The sequence below is a fragment of the Diabrotica undecimpunctata genome, chromosome 1, assembly GCF_040954645.1.
Source record: "Diabrotica undecimpunctata isolate CICGRU chromosome 1, icDiaUnde3, whole genome shotgun sequence".
Taxonomy (NCBI): Eukaryota; Metazoa; Arthropoda; class Insecta; order Coleoptera; family Chrysomelidae; genus Diabrotica; species Diabrotica undecimpunctata.
The window spans coordinates 202,652,150-202,666,813 of record NC_092803.1 but is presented as its reverse complement, the minus strand read 5'-3'; the positions used below and the strand labels follow the sequence as shown (position 1 = coordinate 202,666,813).

The window sequence follows — 14,664 nt, the reverse complement described above, 5'->3', positions numbered from 1 at the left end:
TGAATAAAGTGTTTATGTGAAATTTCATAAAACATTCTAAACATAAACCAACATCGCACTTGATATACATTGTACGCCCTTTGCTTATACAATTGAACCCGGCACATCTTCTACTTTTTCCTTCTGGCACTACTACTACGTAATGGTTTAGCCCATCAAATCTGACATCGTCTCCAACACGGCTGTTACTTCCAGCAGGTTTAGGCATTCGACCTGGACCTTTAGCTGTCGTTTTGTAATTTGCCAAATATGTCTAAAAATCACAGTAACATGTAAAACTACGTAAATATGTAGTAAATTATAACATTACCTGAGCAATACTTCGCCTAGACTCCAACTGGCTGATATTTCTGCCACTTTTGCGGTAGAGAATCCAAGCATTTTGTATAGATACATCAATAAGATATGTGAATATCGACCAGTACCACTTTTTTGATCTTACACCAATACGATAACTGAAACAATCTATGTTATTATATTATTATAATCAATATACTTTACATACCACGATACATTTGCATCCATCAAATCGGTGCCTCCCATGTTTTTATTGTATTTGGAAATGACATCCGGACGTGGTATAGGTACGTTTCTTTTATCTTTCCTTGAAAATCTCTCTACAGATTTCACTGGAGTAACCCCAAAACACGTACTGGCTACTGTTACCACATTATTGTCCATCCACCTCACATAAAGAATACCATCGTGCGTTTCAAGAGTTGAAGTGTAGGTACCTCGAGCTTCTTTGGCCATAATCTTTTTAGGCGGTATAGGAACTTCTTTTGGAATTCGGTCATCCCTAATTGTTCCAGTTGCTCCATACCCATTTGCTTTCAAAGTACAAAGGAGGTTAGCACCAGTGAATAAGTTGTCTATAAAGAAGTTATAGCGGAGATCTTTTTTGGCTCCTAAATTTTCAATCATGTGTATAAGTGGAGCAGCAGGTTTTCCGAATATAGCATTATAACCTTTTTTTTTATTATACTTTTTCCTTGATAAATTTCGAAATTTATCAGGTATCCACTATTGGTGTTCAAACACCATACTTTATACCCGAACCTTATAGGTTTACCGTGTATAAACTGTTTACATCCATGCCTTCCATAGTATTTTATCATGGACTCGTCATACGAAAGGTTTTGTTAGGGTATAAAATGCTCTAGAAACTTTTGATTTAAGTGATCGACTATGGGACGTAATTTATACATTTTGTCATTGTAGTCAATACTTTTGTTACTAGCAAAATGCAAACATCGGCAAATTTGTAAAAATCGGTCGCGTCTCATAGATTCTGCAACTAGAACGTTTTTCATGTCTTTCGAGTTTTCCCAATAGCTTCGTTTTGTTGGCAATACACTGTAACCACTTACAATTAGAATAGCGATGCAAACTTTTATCTCTTCTACAGACAGATTTTTGAGAAGTGAATAATTTCTTGTTTCCTTTATTATCGCTTGAATAAGTTCTTTTGTAAAAAACAACTCAAATAATTGAACTGAACTCAAACTTTGATATGACGAGTAATTCGGTGTTGGAAAGGGATAATTAGGATAAACTAGATCCGCCTCAATGAATTCACTTTTCTCTGATTTAGTTACTATCGTCAGTCCTGAATTTGCTTCAGCGTCACTTTGTACCACAGTAGGTAATTGCTCATTTGCTAAATCTTCAGTTGTGTCCTCCACTATCGTACCATTTGAAAATACAACTTCAGCTGGAGCTAACAGTTGACGACTACTCAAATTTTCAACAGTTCCACCCTCATCTTCATCCCCTGAATCCTCATCGGTCAGATCCTTACAGTCAGGTGGCTGTATGTATATATCAGTGACTTCGTTATCAGATTTGTAGGCGATATCTAACGCTTCTTGAAGAGTTATTCCTCTGAAACTAAAATTATCGTATAAAACTATAGGCTAATACATATTGTCCGTAGTACGCCTACTGGTCCCATATGGCGACAGTGACGTTTACGACGAAATTATGATAAACTAGAACCATATATTTAGAAAATCAACAAACAGTATTGCGAAAATACGTTGTTTAAATTAAATCGATCGCCTAGATATACAATAAAATAAATAAGATCGACATAATTTAACTTACCGTAAAGGGATGTCCATATTTTCGTCGTCGAAAATAATCTGTCCAATAAAAAATAGCACAACGCGAGTACAACAAGCAACTGATCTTGTCCTTGCCAGGCGCATCCGATGAGCATTTCGAACGATTAGTTCTCAGTCAGTGGCGTTCAAATTAAATTTGTCAGTTAGTACACGCACATAAATAGAGGGCAGTTTTGTGTCCCCATATGGGACCCGTATGAGTTAAGCTCGGATTTATTCAAAACTAAACTTTTTCAACCAGTTAAACTTCCAGAATGTAATGAATAATGAACAACGAATATTTTCAAACAGAGCGGTTTTGGCAGGGGTGAATTTGATACTTTCTGATAGTTTTCCGCTTACTCAACATCATATGTTTGGATTTTTGTTTTCGATGAAAAAAAGTCTAATTTCGAGCAGCCATAACTTTGTTAATATTAAGTTTACGGTTATAATAAAAAACGAATCTATTTGTTTTATAAGCTTCATTGTATATCCAAAAAGTATTCCCGATTAGAATCTAAATTTTTGGAGTTATTCTCGAAAAACTGTTTAAAACATGCTGTTTTGACGTTTAATTTGTGAACTCTAAAGAACATTTTTGTATTAGAATTCACTATTCTAGAGACTACCATGTTTTTGATAAACTTTTTCCACCCACGAGTTGGGGTGCACTACCCCCAGAAAGAAGCACCTATTGCCGTAGGATAGATTTTGTTCTTTGAGCTATTTTTTAACTATTTGATGACTGCAGTTGAAAAACCCTTTTCTAAGAAGGACTCCCTGCTGAGACTCAGGGACCTTCTGTGTGTTTATGGCTAAAATGCCTAGCGATCCAACCTGTTGTCACCGGGTTGGGATGTTCCTGTTCTTTGACTTTTGACGACAGTTTCAGAGTTACTTAATCTCCCGCTAATGAAATTAAATAACTTTGAAACTATGGTAAAGAGTCAATCAACCGGCGATAACAGGTTGAATCGTTAAACGGGCGTTTCAGCTACAAACACACACATATGGCCCCTGAGTTTTAACTACCGTTAAAATTTCAAGCAAGTCGATGTATGTAAAAAAAATTCAGAGGTTTACTATTATTTTAACCGTCATATCTTGGACTAGACCGTCATATAATACAATTCTCAGAAAACAATTTCGGAAGACATTGGGAAGGGTGATTTCTATATAAAAAATAGTTCAACTCTAGTACTTATACACAATAAATGAACAATAAAGATGAATAAACCTAAAAAAATAATGAGAAACCGAGGTAAACAGAATATCACATAAAACAATTAGTACCAGGCAAAAACTATTAGAGACAATGTTCTGGAGAACTGCTATATTTAAAAGGAACAAGTAAAGGAACAATCAATTTTTATTTTTGATATTTAATCGTTATTTTTAATATTATTAATGCAGTTTCAGATCCATCTTCGGAACAAGCTAAACAACCATCTTCACAACAACCTACACAACCATCTAGAAAACCAAGACATATATTTGCAGGCCAATAAACCAACTATGAGGATCAGGAATGGGATTATACATTTCGATAACCGTGTTTACTCCCAGCGAAGGGATTCAGTAATATTTATTCAGCTTTTTTTAATTATTTTTCATTGCCTACTTTATATTTATCATTTACATTATCATTGCATAAATAAACTTGCAGGCTTTGCGCGAACTTTGTAATATTTTATTAATAAATTTAAATATTGCTTGACCTTTTATGATTTGTTTTTGTTTTTCTAACAGTCGAATACACCCCGTCAATAGCCTAGACATTTTAAGTGACAAGTTGAGAAACTGGCAAAAGTTGCATCGTCCATTTTTTTAATGAATTGTATTAATTCTGCCAAAAAAAGCTGCAATGATGTACTTTGCTTTTATTAAATTCATCTTGTAAATGTCTACGAACTCCGCCTCCGGTAAGTGCTAGGTGGATTGAGTAGCTCAGTAAATGCCGATGCTGGTCCCAAGTCCGGATAAAGGAGGAGGGTTGAGGCGATGGACTAGCAACTCATCCCTTGTCAAAAGAAATAAATGCTAAAAAATTTGACCAAAACCCTCGAAATACAAAGGATGGATCAAAACAAAGACGATTAATGCAACGGAAAAGGAAAATGATATTTGCTACATGGAATGTACAAGGACTTAGAACCAAACAATCAGAAGTATTCAAAGAATTAGCGGAAACAAAAATAGATATACGTATTCTCACTGAGACCAAGAAAAAGGGAAAAGGAAATGAAGAGATAGGAGAATATATACATATCTACAGTGTAGTGAGTAAAGATAACAGAGCTAAGAGAGGAGTCTCCATTGCCATTCGAAAAATCTTAAAAATAAAATTAAATCGTGGACCAAAGTAAATGAACAAATGCTAATACTGGAAATGAAAAAGAATGAGCACAACATCGTAATTATCGGAGTGTATGCCCCAAATGAAGATGCATATCCAAGAAAGTAAAGACGATTTCTACAACAAGATGAATGAAATACTCTCTGAAGTTAAAGAAAACTGTGAAATCTTTATACTAGGAGATTTGAAGGGCAGAGTAGGGTAAGAAGAAAATAACAGAGTCGTAGGAAGATATAAGGAACAAATAACTAATGACGAACGAAATCTTAGAGATTTTTGTGAAACAATGTCTCTCAAAATTATGAATGGCTTTTTTCAACATAGAGACATCCACAAATTTACATGGATACAACCTACTAGGAATCTGCGCTCGATAATTGACTATGTAATCCAACGTCAAACTTCCCAGCTGAAAACAACTGACGTAAGGGTATACCGTGGATCAGACGACTAAATTTGGATGTCAGAGGTGACGGGAACAGAGGAAGCTGGAAACAGCAGAAATTAGAATACTCAGAAGAATTACATTAAACACACTAAGAGACTTCGTTATTTAAAATGTGTATATCGCCTACAGAAAAGCAAAAAAGCTAATTTTTAAATTTTAAATCCTAATACTTCCGGAGCTATGTCTAATGCAGCTCCTACATAAAATAATACCCTACATTACTGCTACTAACACCGGTACCTATTGGATTTTAAAAATAAATGTGAAATAATTTGATATTGAATAGATTTTGCAGATGATTACTATAATAAACGAAAACAAAGATTTTCGCCTAATTATAGCAGCGACAACAATTTTTTGAAGGTATAGATTTATCTTAAGTCTGCTAACCACAAATCTTTCGGATAGAGTTTTTTTTTATTATCAATGGTCTGCGGTGAGGTGAATCCGGGAAATTTTTAACACATTAAGTTATCTAACCAGGTGATTCTCACTTCGAAATGAATGATAAAAACGATAAAATATATATAATATTCTTGATATATCAGGTTTTATCGGTTTGAAATTAAAACAATTCTATTTTCTCATCAACTTTATAATATTTCGCCAACTGATTGTTGGCTTCTTGAAAAGTGCACTACAAATTTATTAAAACGAAGAATAAGCAACATAAGAATAGAATTATACGAGCACTTACAGCGGTGACATTGTTTACAAAAATAAGACCAAGATTAATATTACACCTATACAATCAGGAACCATTTTTAAAATAAGTTAAAATACACTACTTCTTCTTCAAGTGCCATCTCCGCGGCGGAGGTCGGCAATCATCATAGCTATTCGGACTTTTGAGGCGGCTGCTCTTGAAAGTTCAATTGATGTACATCCGTACCACTCTCTCAGGTTGCGCAGCCATGACATTCTACGCCTTCCTATGGTTCTCTTCCCTTGGATCTTTCCCTGCATAATCAGTTCGAGCAAGGTGTATTTCTCTCCACGTGTAATATGTCCGAGATATTCCAATTTTTTTGTTTTAATTATATTTAAAATTCCTATTTCTTTATTCATCCTTCTCAGCAGAGAAACAATAAAAAAATTCTTCTGATCCAATGCACTTTTTTAATGAAATAAATATTTTAAATAAAAAGCATTAAAAATCCTATGGTTGCAGGCTGGTACGATATCCCATCTAATGTCTTATCTTCCTGATAATGTTCTGAGAGTTTTAGCGGAGGAAATTAACACGTCTTTAACAACAGGTCACTTTGGTGATTGTTTAAAAGTTGCTAAGATTATTCCTCTGCAGAAAGGTGGTGACCATGATTTATCTGCTAATTATCGTCCCATCTCTTTGTTACCGCCGCTTTGATTGTAGAAAAATTGATAAAAATTCTTCATTCTAATATTTAATTGTCTGATTAGACCATTAATAATGTCAAAGAACGTAGAGTTTTCTCCTTCAATTCTAACGCATGAGCTTACGTTGTTAGTTGGGTCAACTTAACTAACTTAGGTGGGATCCCAAAGTCTATCATTGCATTATATAATGCAGTTCGTTTCACACTGTCATAGACTGCTATGAAGTCGACGAAGAGATAGTGTGTATCTATGTTATATTCTAGTGACTTTTCTAGAATCTGCCTATGTGCTTGAATTTGATGTGTAGTTGACTTTCCAGCAGTAAATCCGCATTGATATTGACCAACAATATACTTTGTAAAATGTTTATCTATTTCAAACAATACATTGCCGAAAATTTTATACGCAGATGCTAACAGAGTAATGCCTCTATAGTTCTTACACTCCAGTTGATCATCCTTTTTATGCAACGAACATATTATTCCCTATTGCCACTCTTCCGGTACCAATTCATTCTACCATATAAGTACTATTACTTCATGGATTTCTGCAAAAATTGATCACCCCCTTTTTTATACATTTCCGAACAGATTTTATCGATTCCTTATGCATTATTGTCTTTGAGTTTTAGGATGGCATTTGACACTTTTTCTATTGTTGGGTCTTCACTGTGTAGTTGACGTTGTAGATTTTGTTGATTTATCCATCCAAGTGCGCACTTTTTTGTCCTTAGTAAGATGGTCGATGCGCATTTTTGGTCCTCAGTGTGATCGGTGTTGTGTCATCTACTAAACAAATCGCACGATGTAGAGTAAATGTCTCAGCCTGCATCTGAAAATAAGTAATAAATCTTTAATTTGTAATCTGCATTTCTAATTGCTCACTTATATCCATAAGTCCTCGTCCTCCTACATACCGTGATAATGTCGTTTCTTCTATTCCACTTCGAGGATGGTGTTTTTGTGCTTTTGTCAGGTGTATTCGTACTTTTCGCTAAAGATCTTCTATATACTTTTTTGTCCACTTAACAATATATAATGAGTAGCTAAACACCAAACATGCGTAGTTGTCTTGTGTTCCAAACAAATTTTTACTGTTAAGGTGTGAACAAAGCAGCTGTTTTACCCTTCGTATAAACTCACTAGTTATCACAGTTTTCATTTGCTTATGGTCAATTTTTCGCGCTTGCTTTATTTCAAGGTATTTATACATAAAATTTTCACCCATGGCCCCGATGTTCTAGCCATTTTGCATATTGAAATCGCTGGGCTGAAAATTTCATCTGATTATATTTAAGACACAGCATTTGTTGAGACCGATCTGCAAACTCATATCATTAGAGAAAGTTACTACAGTTTTTAGCATCTGATCCAGGTGGCTTCAAGTGGAAGCCAATAGTTTGAAATCATCCATATATAATAGATGATTAAGCTTCGCTATCACAGTAGTGTTATTATTGATGCTAAAAATCTGTGTCAGTTGAGTTTAGTAGCCGGGTTAGGATCGCTAGATAGAACCATAGTGGACTTAACGAGTCTCCTTGGAATAGGTCCCTATTGATTGATAATATTTTTAGTTGTATTGTTTTTACCAGGTATTTGAAGGGGAATTTTTGTCTTTAAATTTGACATATGTTTTAAAGAGGTCACCATATTACCATTGACTATATATTTTTAACATATCTCAAGTTATTTATGCTGCGCGGAATCAAACGCTTTCTTGTATGCAGTCTACGAAAGCAGTAAAGAAGTTTCTTTTTTGGTATATGCTTGATTGGAAATTACTGAGTCGGTAATTTGTTCTTTGCAACCAATGGTGTCCTTAGCGGATCCTTTCTGATAAGGCTCTATGATATTGTCTAGAGCATAGTATTGCAAGATACGCTGGGCTACACAGGATGTGACCAATTTGTACAAAGTTAGAAGAAGAGTAATTGGCTCGATCTTGGGTGCTATTTTGATCCTTCCGTATTAAATAAAGGTTCCCTGAGTTAGAAATAACGGCGTTTCCTGCAGATTAGAAATAACATGATAAAATAAAAATTGCCAAACACTCATAAACACTCCAAAACTTCTTTAGTCAGAAGTTTTGAACTCCTTCTGGTCCAGGTGATTTCCAGTTATGAAACTCTTTGATAATATTTGAGTTTTCTTCAGTGGTGAAGGGTTCGTAAGGAATATTGTTGTAATCTTGACAGTAGTTCGTCGTGTCTTCAATCTATCTAGCATTGGTGATATGAGTTGCTGGCGTTTAAATTTCATTTCCCCAAAACTCGTGAATTTCTTCTTGGCTTGATTTATTTTGATTTTTACAGTGGAATTAAGTTTCCTATAAAACGTCTTATATACATGCTCGAAAAATATATGGTCGCATTTCCATCACTAACTTTGTATCTCCTTAGGCGGCCTGAATAAACGGAGAGTTTTTGTATTAATGTGTCCAGGCATTGTTGAGGTGTTGTGTTCTGGATCATGTTGTGAGTATCTTAGAGTGTTCAGCAATATTTCTTTAACTCTTTTAATGATTTTTCTACTTCTTACTCCTCGAAAGTACTTTGTTATTTGTCCAATATCCCTACGCAATAATTCAATTTTCCTCAGCAGTCGTACTTCTCAGGGTGCAATTCTGTTATCAGTTCTTTCGATATTTGTAGTCTTGTAGGGACTTGATCTGGATCAGATGGAATTGGGCAGGCCATGTAAATGCATGACTCACGATGGACTAGTAAAATTACACATTGGAGGCCAAGAGCAGACAAACGTAGTAGAGGAAGACTACCTACACGTTGAACTGACGACATCAGGCGTATCACGAAAAATTGGCAACAAATAGCACAAAATCGCAAAGAATGGAGGAGTTTAAGGGAGGCCTATGTCCAGCAGTGGACGTGATAAATGAAGTGGATGATGATGATGATGATGATGAGGGACTTGATCTATAACTAGCTCTTGCGACGACACTATGCCAATGTTTCTCACCTGTGTGTCCATTATTGGAACAATATTTTCAATATATTATTAATTTTTTCTTTAATCAAAATAACTTTTGTGTTTTTTGTTTTTTTTTTAAATTGTAGATATTTCTCTATTAGTTTTTTACTCCTTAATAATTTTTCTATTTTTTATTTTTTTTGCATCTTAAATTTTTTTAAGATACCTCCAATTTTGTTGTTCTGCGTCATGTAAACGGTGTCAATAATATGTTTATAAATAATCTGTTAGTAATACTAAAAGTTTTGGATTACCTGAAATATGGAAATTTTAAAAGGAAACGGTAGACCAAGCATCGAGATAACAACCTATCAACATTATATCGGGCACTTAGTGGTTTTTACATAATATTATATAAAGATCATCCGAAATGGAAAAACTACAGTCGCCATAGGTGGTCGTGTGATCTTAAGTAGTATACCAAGTAAGTACTTTTTACTTTTTTTCTAAATATTTAATTTTATATATATATATATATATATATATATATATATATATATATATATATATATATATTAAACAAATAACTTTGTAATAAATTAGCAGAGAGTTGACTCCTAAAAATCATATGAATAAGATGAATTTTGCAGAGAATATTAATTTTGGGACCCCAAATAATATTCAAAAAAGTTTACTACTTTTATCTCCGGGATTCCCCCTAAAACTCCCTTCGCAGGGGGGTTTAAGCGCAAAAAAACCGATTTACCAAGAATATGTACACCGTAGAAAAAAATGTTTTAAATAAACAATGTAGCTGAGATAATTTTAAACAAAAATGTTAATAAGAATTTTTTGTGTAGAATAAACTGTTCTCTTAAACAACGCTTAAAGCGTCCATCGATTTTGCATGTCATTTTTTTCGTCCCTGACGACTTCTTCTCATGGCGCCGTCTGCTTTCGAAGGTCGGCGATCCAAATGGAAATTGTAGTTTTGGAAACTGCTGTGCGAAAAATTTCTGCGGATGAGCGGTCGAACCATCTCCTCAGGTCTTTCAGCCACGAGTTCTGGCGTCTTCCTACTGATCTTTTGCCCTGTACTTTTCCTTCCAGTATAACTTAAAGTAATTCGTATCTTTCGCCGCTCAACACATGACCCACGTATTCCATTTTCCTCTCTTTGATTATTCTTAGTAATTTTTTTTGTTTACTCATGCTACGAAGTACCTCAACAATAGTAACTCTTTGTACCCATGGAATTCTCATCATTCTGTCTCAACAGTCTGTATATATACATCTCAATGGCATCTATTCTTTTTTCTATTTCAGAGTCCATTGTCCAACTTTTACAGCCATACAGTAAGACAAAAAACGTAACATCTGATCATTCGGATTCTAAGCTGCAGACTAAGATCTGATCTTGTAAACAATGTTTTACTGCTCATGAATGCTTTCCTTGCTTGTTCGATCCTTGATAGGATTTCTTTTTTTGGATAACACTGATTATTGATATTTGCTCCCAAATATTTTATGGAATTTACCTGTTCTATTATTTGACCCTTGGCATACACATGTACGTTTATTGGTATCTTTGAAAATAGTTTGAAAATAGTTTGAAAGTTTTAGTTTTGGAAACGTTTAGATGTAAACCGAACATTTCGCTGTGATGAACTACCGCATTTATTATATTTTGTAGTTCTTGTGTTTCTATCTGATGTTGTCTATGCTGATTCCGTTAATCTTAATTCCGTCTTGGACCTCGTCTAATGCTTCTCTGAATATGGACTCCTAATACAAATTAAACAGTAGCGGGGATAAGACGCAAGCCTGTCTTACTCCTCGTCGGATTTGTATATCTTCGGATGTTGTCTGACGACTGGAGTATAAGTAAAACTCCTTTTTTTCTTTACGTCTTATATTTCACTAATCGTTTGTTAGCTTCATCAGGCGAAACTACCATATATAAAATTTATATACCATAAATCTACAGAATAAAGAGTATTTTTAAACATTTTCCATTAAACTCCATTTCCAATGGAACATTAGAAATTGTCACTCTATTCAATGATGAGGATATTTTTTACATGTCACCACCTATCTCTCTGAGAATATACTTTTTTATAGATTTTATTCCTACATAGTTTTGTGCTTATTATATATCTTGGTAATGCTACTAGCAAAACAATTGTATATTTTATAAGGTGTATTATTAAAAAATATATTAGTTTTAGATTTACGTTCCAAAAATGAGTAAAAAGGAGAATTTACTTTTGCTATTTGATCGACCTACAGAACCTATCGTTCTACCAAAAGGCTCAGCAGGCGTCAACTTTAAAGTTCCTAACCAGTATTTGGTAAGTCAGTGTTAGTATTAATATGTTTTACTTCTTCTTCTTCGCGTGCCATATCAGAATTATCTGACGTTGGCGATCACCATTGCGAAGGCTTCTCGATCTTCTACAATATGGAATAATTGTCCTGCATTTGATATCGTAGTCCATTCACGAATGTTTTTTAACCAAGAAACTTTCTTCCTACACCTCTACGGCCCTGTATTTTGCCTTTGAGGATCAGTTGTAGGGGAAGGGGGCTGGCTAAACAGGAAAAATTGGAGAAAACGGTTGAGTGAAGGAATACAGTGAAAACTGTGGAAATCCTTGTATATATAGAGGATCAGTTGTAATATTTTATATCGACTTTCCCTTACTATATGTCCCAGATAAGACATTTTTCGATGTTTATCAGTCTTTAGCAGTTCTCTATCTTTGTTGACGCTCCTTAGTACTTCTTCATTAGTTTTTCTTGCTCTCCAAGGAATCTTTAGCATTCGTCTATAAACCCATATTTCCAATGCTTTAATTTTGTTCATGATCGATACTTTTAGCGTCCACACTTCTGCACTATACAAAAGTACAGACCAAACATAGCACTTAACCATTCTTTGTCTTAGTTCTAAACTGAGATGATTATTGCAAATAAATTTCTTCATTCTCAACTTGGACTCCGTTTAATTGAAGCTTTGCATCGGGTTATGGATCACGACTAAACACTAAAAATAGGGTTTTGTGAGTTTATTTTAATGCCCATTTCCGCTCATACCTCGTAAATACGATCAAGCAGAATTTGGAGACCTTTCATATTTTCTGACAGAATTACTGTATCGTCTGCATATCTAATCACATTAAGTAGTTCCTTGTTGATTTTTATTCCATATGGTTGTCTTTCAAATGCCTTTTTAAATAACTGGTCCGAGTAAACATTGAACAATGTTAACGACAAAATGCAACCTTGTCTGACTCCTCGTTGTATGGAGATTTCATCAGTGTATTTATCTCCAATTTTTACGATAGCAGTTTGACTATAGTACAAATTTTTATTGATACGAATATCCTTGTCATCTATTCCGATATTTTTCAGTATTTGCATTAATTTTACATGCTGTACTTTATCGAATGCCTTTACGAAGTCCACGAAACATTTTTGTAATAGGATGTTAAGCGCAAAAAGTGCCTCCCTGGTTCCCATAGCATTTCTAAAACCAAATTGGGTATCTTCGAGATCTTCTTCGCATTTGCGTCTAATTCTGTTGTGAAGTATTCTTAGGAAAATTTTAAGAGTGTGGCTCATTAGGCTAATTAATCGATATTCTGAGCATTTTCTCGTATTGTGTTTTTAGGTATTGCGACAAAGATGGATTTGAGCCAATCTGTGGGAATCATTCTGGTGTTATATATTGAATTAAAAAGTCTTACTACTACTTTTATGTTATCATCCTCTATTAGTTTCAGCAACTCAGTTGGTGTATGATCTGGACCACAAGCTTTTCTAATTTTAGCATTATATATAGCGTGTTCTATCTCGCATTTCATAATTTCTGGGCCCTCAGTACAGTTTTGGTAGAATTCAGCAATATTATTCCTGTCATCTTCAAACAACTCTGATATATACAGCTGCCATTCTTTTCTTATTTCGTGCTCATTAACAATAATTTTGTTATTATTGTTAACGAGCACAGAGGGAACTCGTTTTTTAAATATGTTTTCTTATTTCTTTTAGTTTTTCGTACACATTAAATAAGTCGTGTTTAGATATTACATCCTCCATTTCGTCGCACCTTTCTCTCATCCATTTTTCTTTGGCTAATTTGATCTCCTTTTTTATTCTTCTCTGCAGGTGTCTATATTCTGTTTGATTAGATTTTATTAGTCGACGTTGGTTTATTAATTTCAAGATGTCGTCTGCCATCCATTTATTTTTCTTGATTAAGTTTTTTCTATAATCATTGTTTGTGGAGATTTCGTTAACTTGGTTTTTAAATGCACTCCATAGTTCTTGTGGACCTTCTAGTTGTTCTCCGATGTTTTTTTTTATTTTATTATTAAATTCTTTTTAATGTTAAGTTTTATGTTTATATCGTCAAAGTTAAGTACATTGGTTTTTGGTTTATGTTGCTGAATTCGTTTTAACCTTAGTTTAATATCTACTACAAGTGGTTGATGATCAGATCCAATATCTGGCCTAGAGAATGTAGTGACTTTTTTGACGGTATTTCGGAAATTCTCATTTACAAGTATATAGTCTGTATATGTTTTACTATGTAGTTTAATTAAAATATTTTTTTCCTTTGGATACAAAATTTATCAAACTCCAAAATATATCAAAATTTATTAATATGTGTAATTAAAGGCATAATCGAAAATAGAAAAGTTGTATTCTTCGATGTGCAGACGATACTGTGGTGTTGGTAAGATAATCGGAAGATCTTTAACTTTTACTACAGATACAAACAGAACATGCAAGAATTACAGGATTCAGATTAATGTCCACAATATATGTATGTGATGTTCAGTAAGAATCCAATTCATTACCACGGTGCAGTAGATGAAATTTGGTTTACAACAGAACCTTTCTGCCTTTACGTGAATTTTAACTCCGCCTTCGCGCAGCTCCATGGTCAGGAGTGCTTGCACCATCTCTAACATTACAATAAATTACACCTCTACCGACAAAGTGAAGAATTACAAATACTTTAAAACCATAATAAATAAAGTTATTGACCAAAACGTTAAACTTACTACTACTACTATCGGTTCACAACGTTCTCCGACGCCTTCCGACTCCTAACCGCCATTCTTCTCTATTTAACCATAATCCTGGAGGGATTTCTCTTTCCTCTAGTTCTTTTTCAATTCTCTCTCTCCAGCTTCTTCTCGGCCTTCCTCTTTTTCTTCTTCCTTGTGGTGTCCACGTCAAAATCTGTTTCGGAATCCTGTCATCTGGCATTCTCTGTACATGGCGTTAAACTTGCAGTATCAGATTACAGAACCATGAAGAAAAAAATTTTTTGTAGAAACAAAATTTTCTGGACAAAAAATACAGCTAAATTTCACAAATACGTTGTTTGGATAAGGAATGCTGTCATCTCTTTAATTGAGACAATTTGGCCTTTTTTAAATCTCTATTGCT

At 34.3% G+C, this 14,664-nt stretch overlaps 1 protein-coding gene across 1 annotated transcript in view; it reads left to right on the top strand.

Moving 5' to 3' along the window:
• Positions 1-14,664, top strand: part of LOC140437111 (uncharacterized) — a 106,156-nt gene that overhangs the window by 35,574 nt on the left and 55,918 nt on the right. Inside the window, exons 12-13 of the mRNA XM_072526439.1 lie at positions 3,522-3,604; positions 11,430-11,552. Of these exons, the coding sequence (XP_072382540.1) occupies positions 3,522-3,604; positions 11,430-11,552 (206 nt within the window). The remainder of the gene's footprint in view (positions 1-3,521; positions 3,605-11,429; positions 11,553-14,664) is intronic.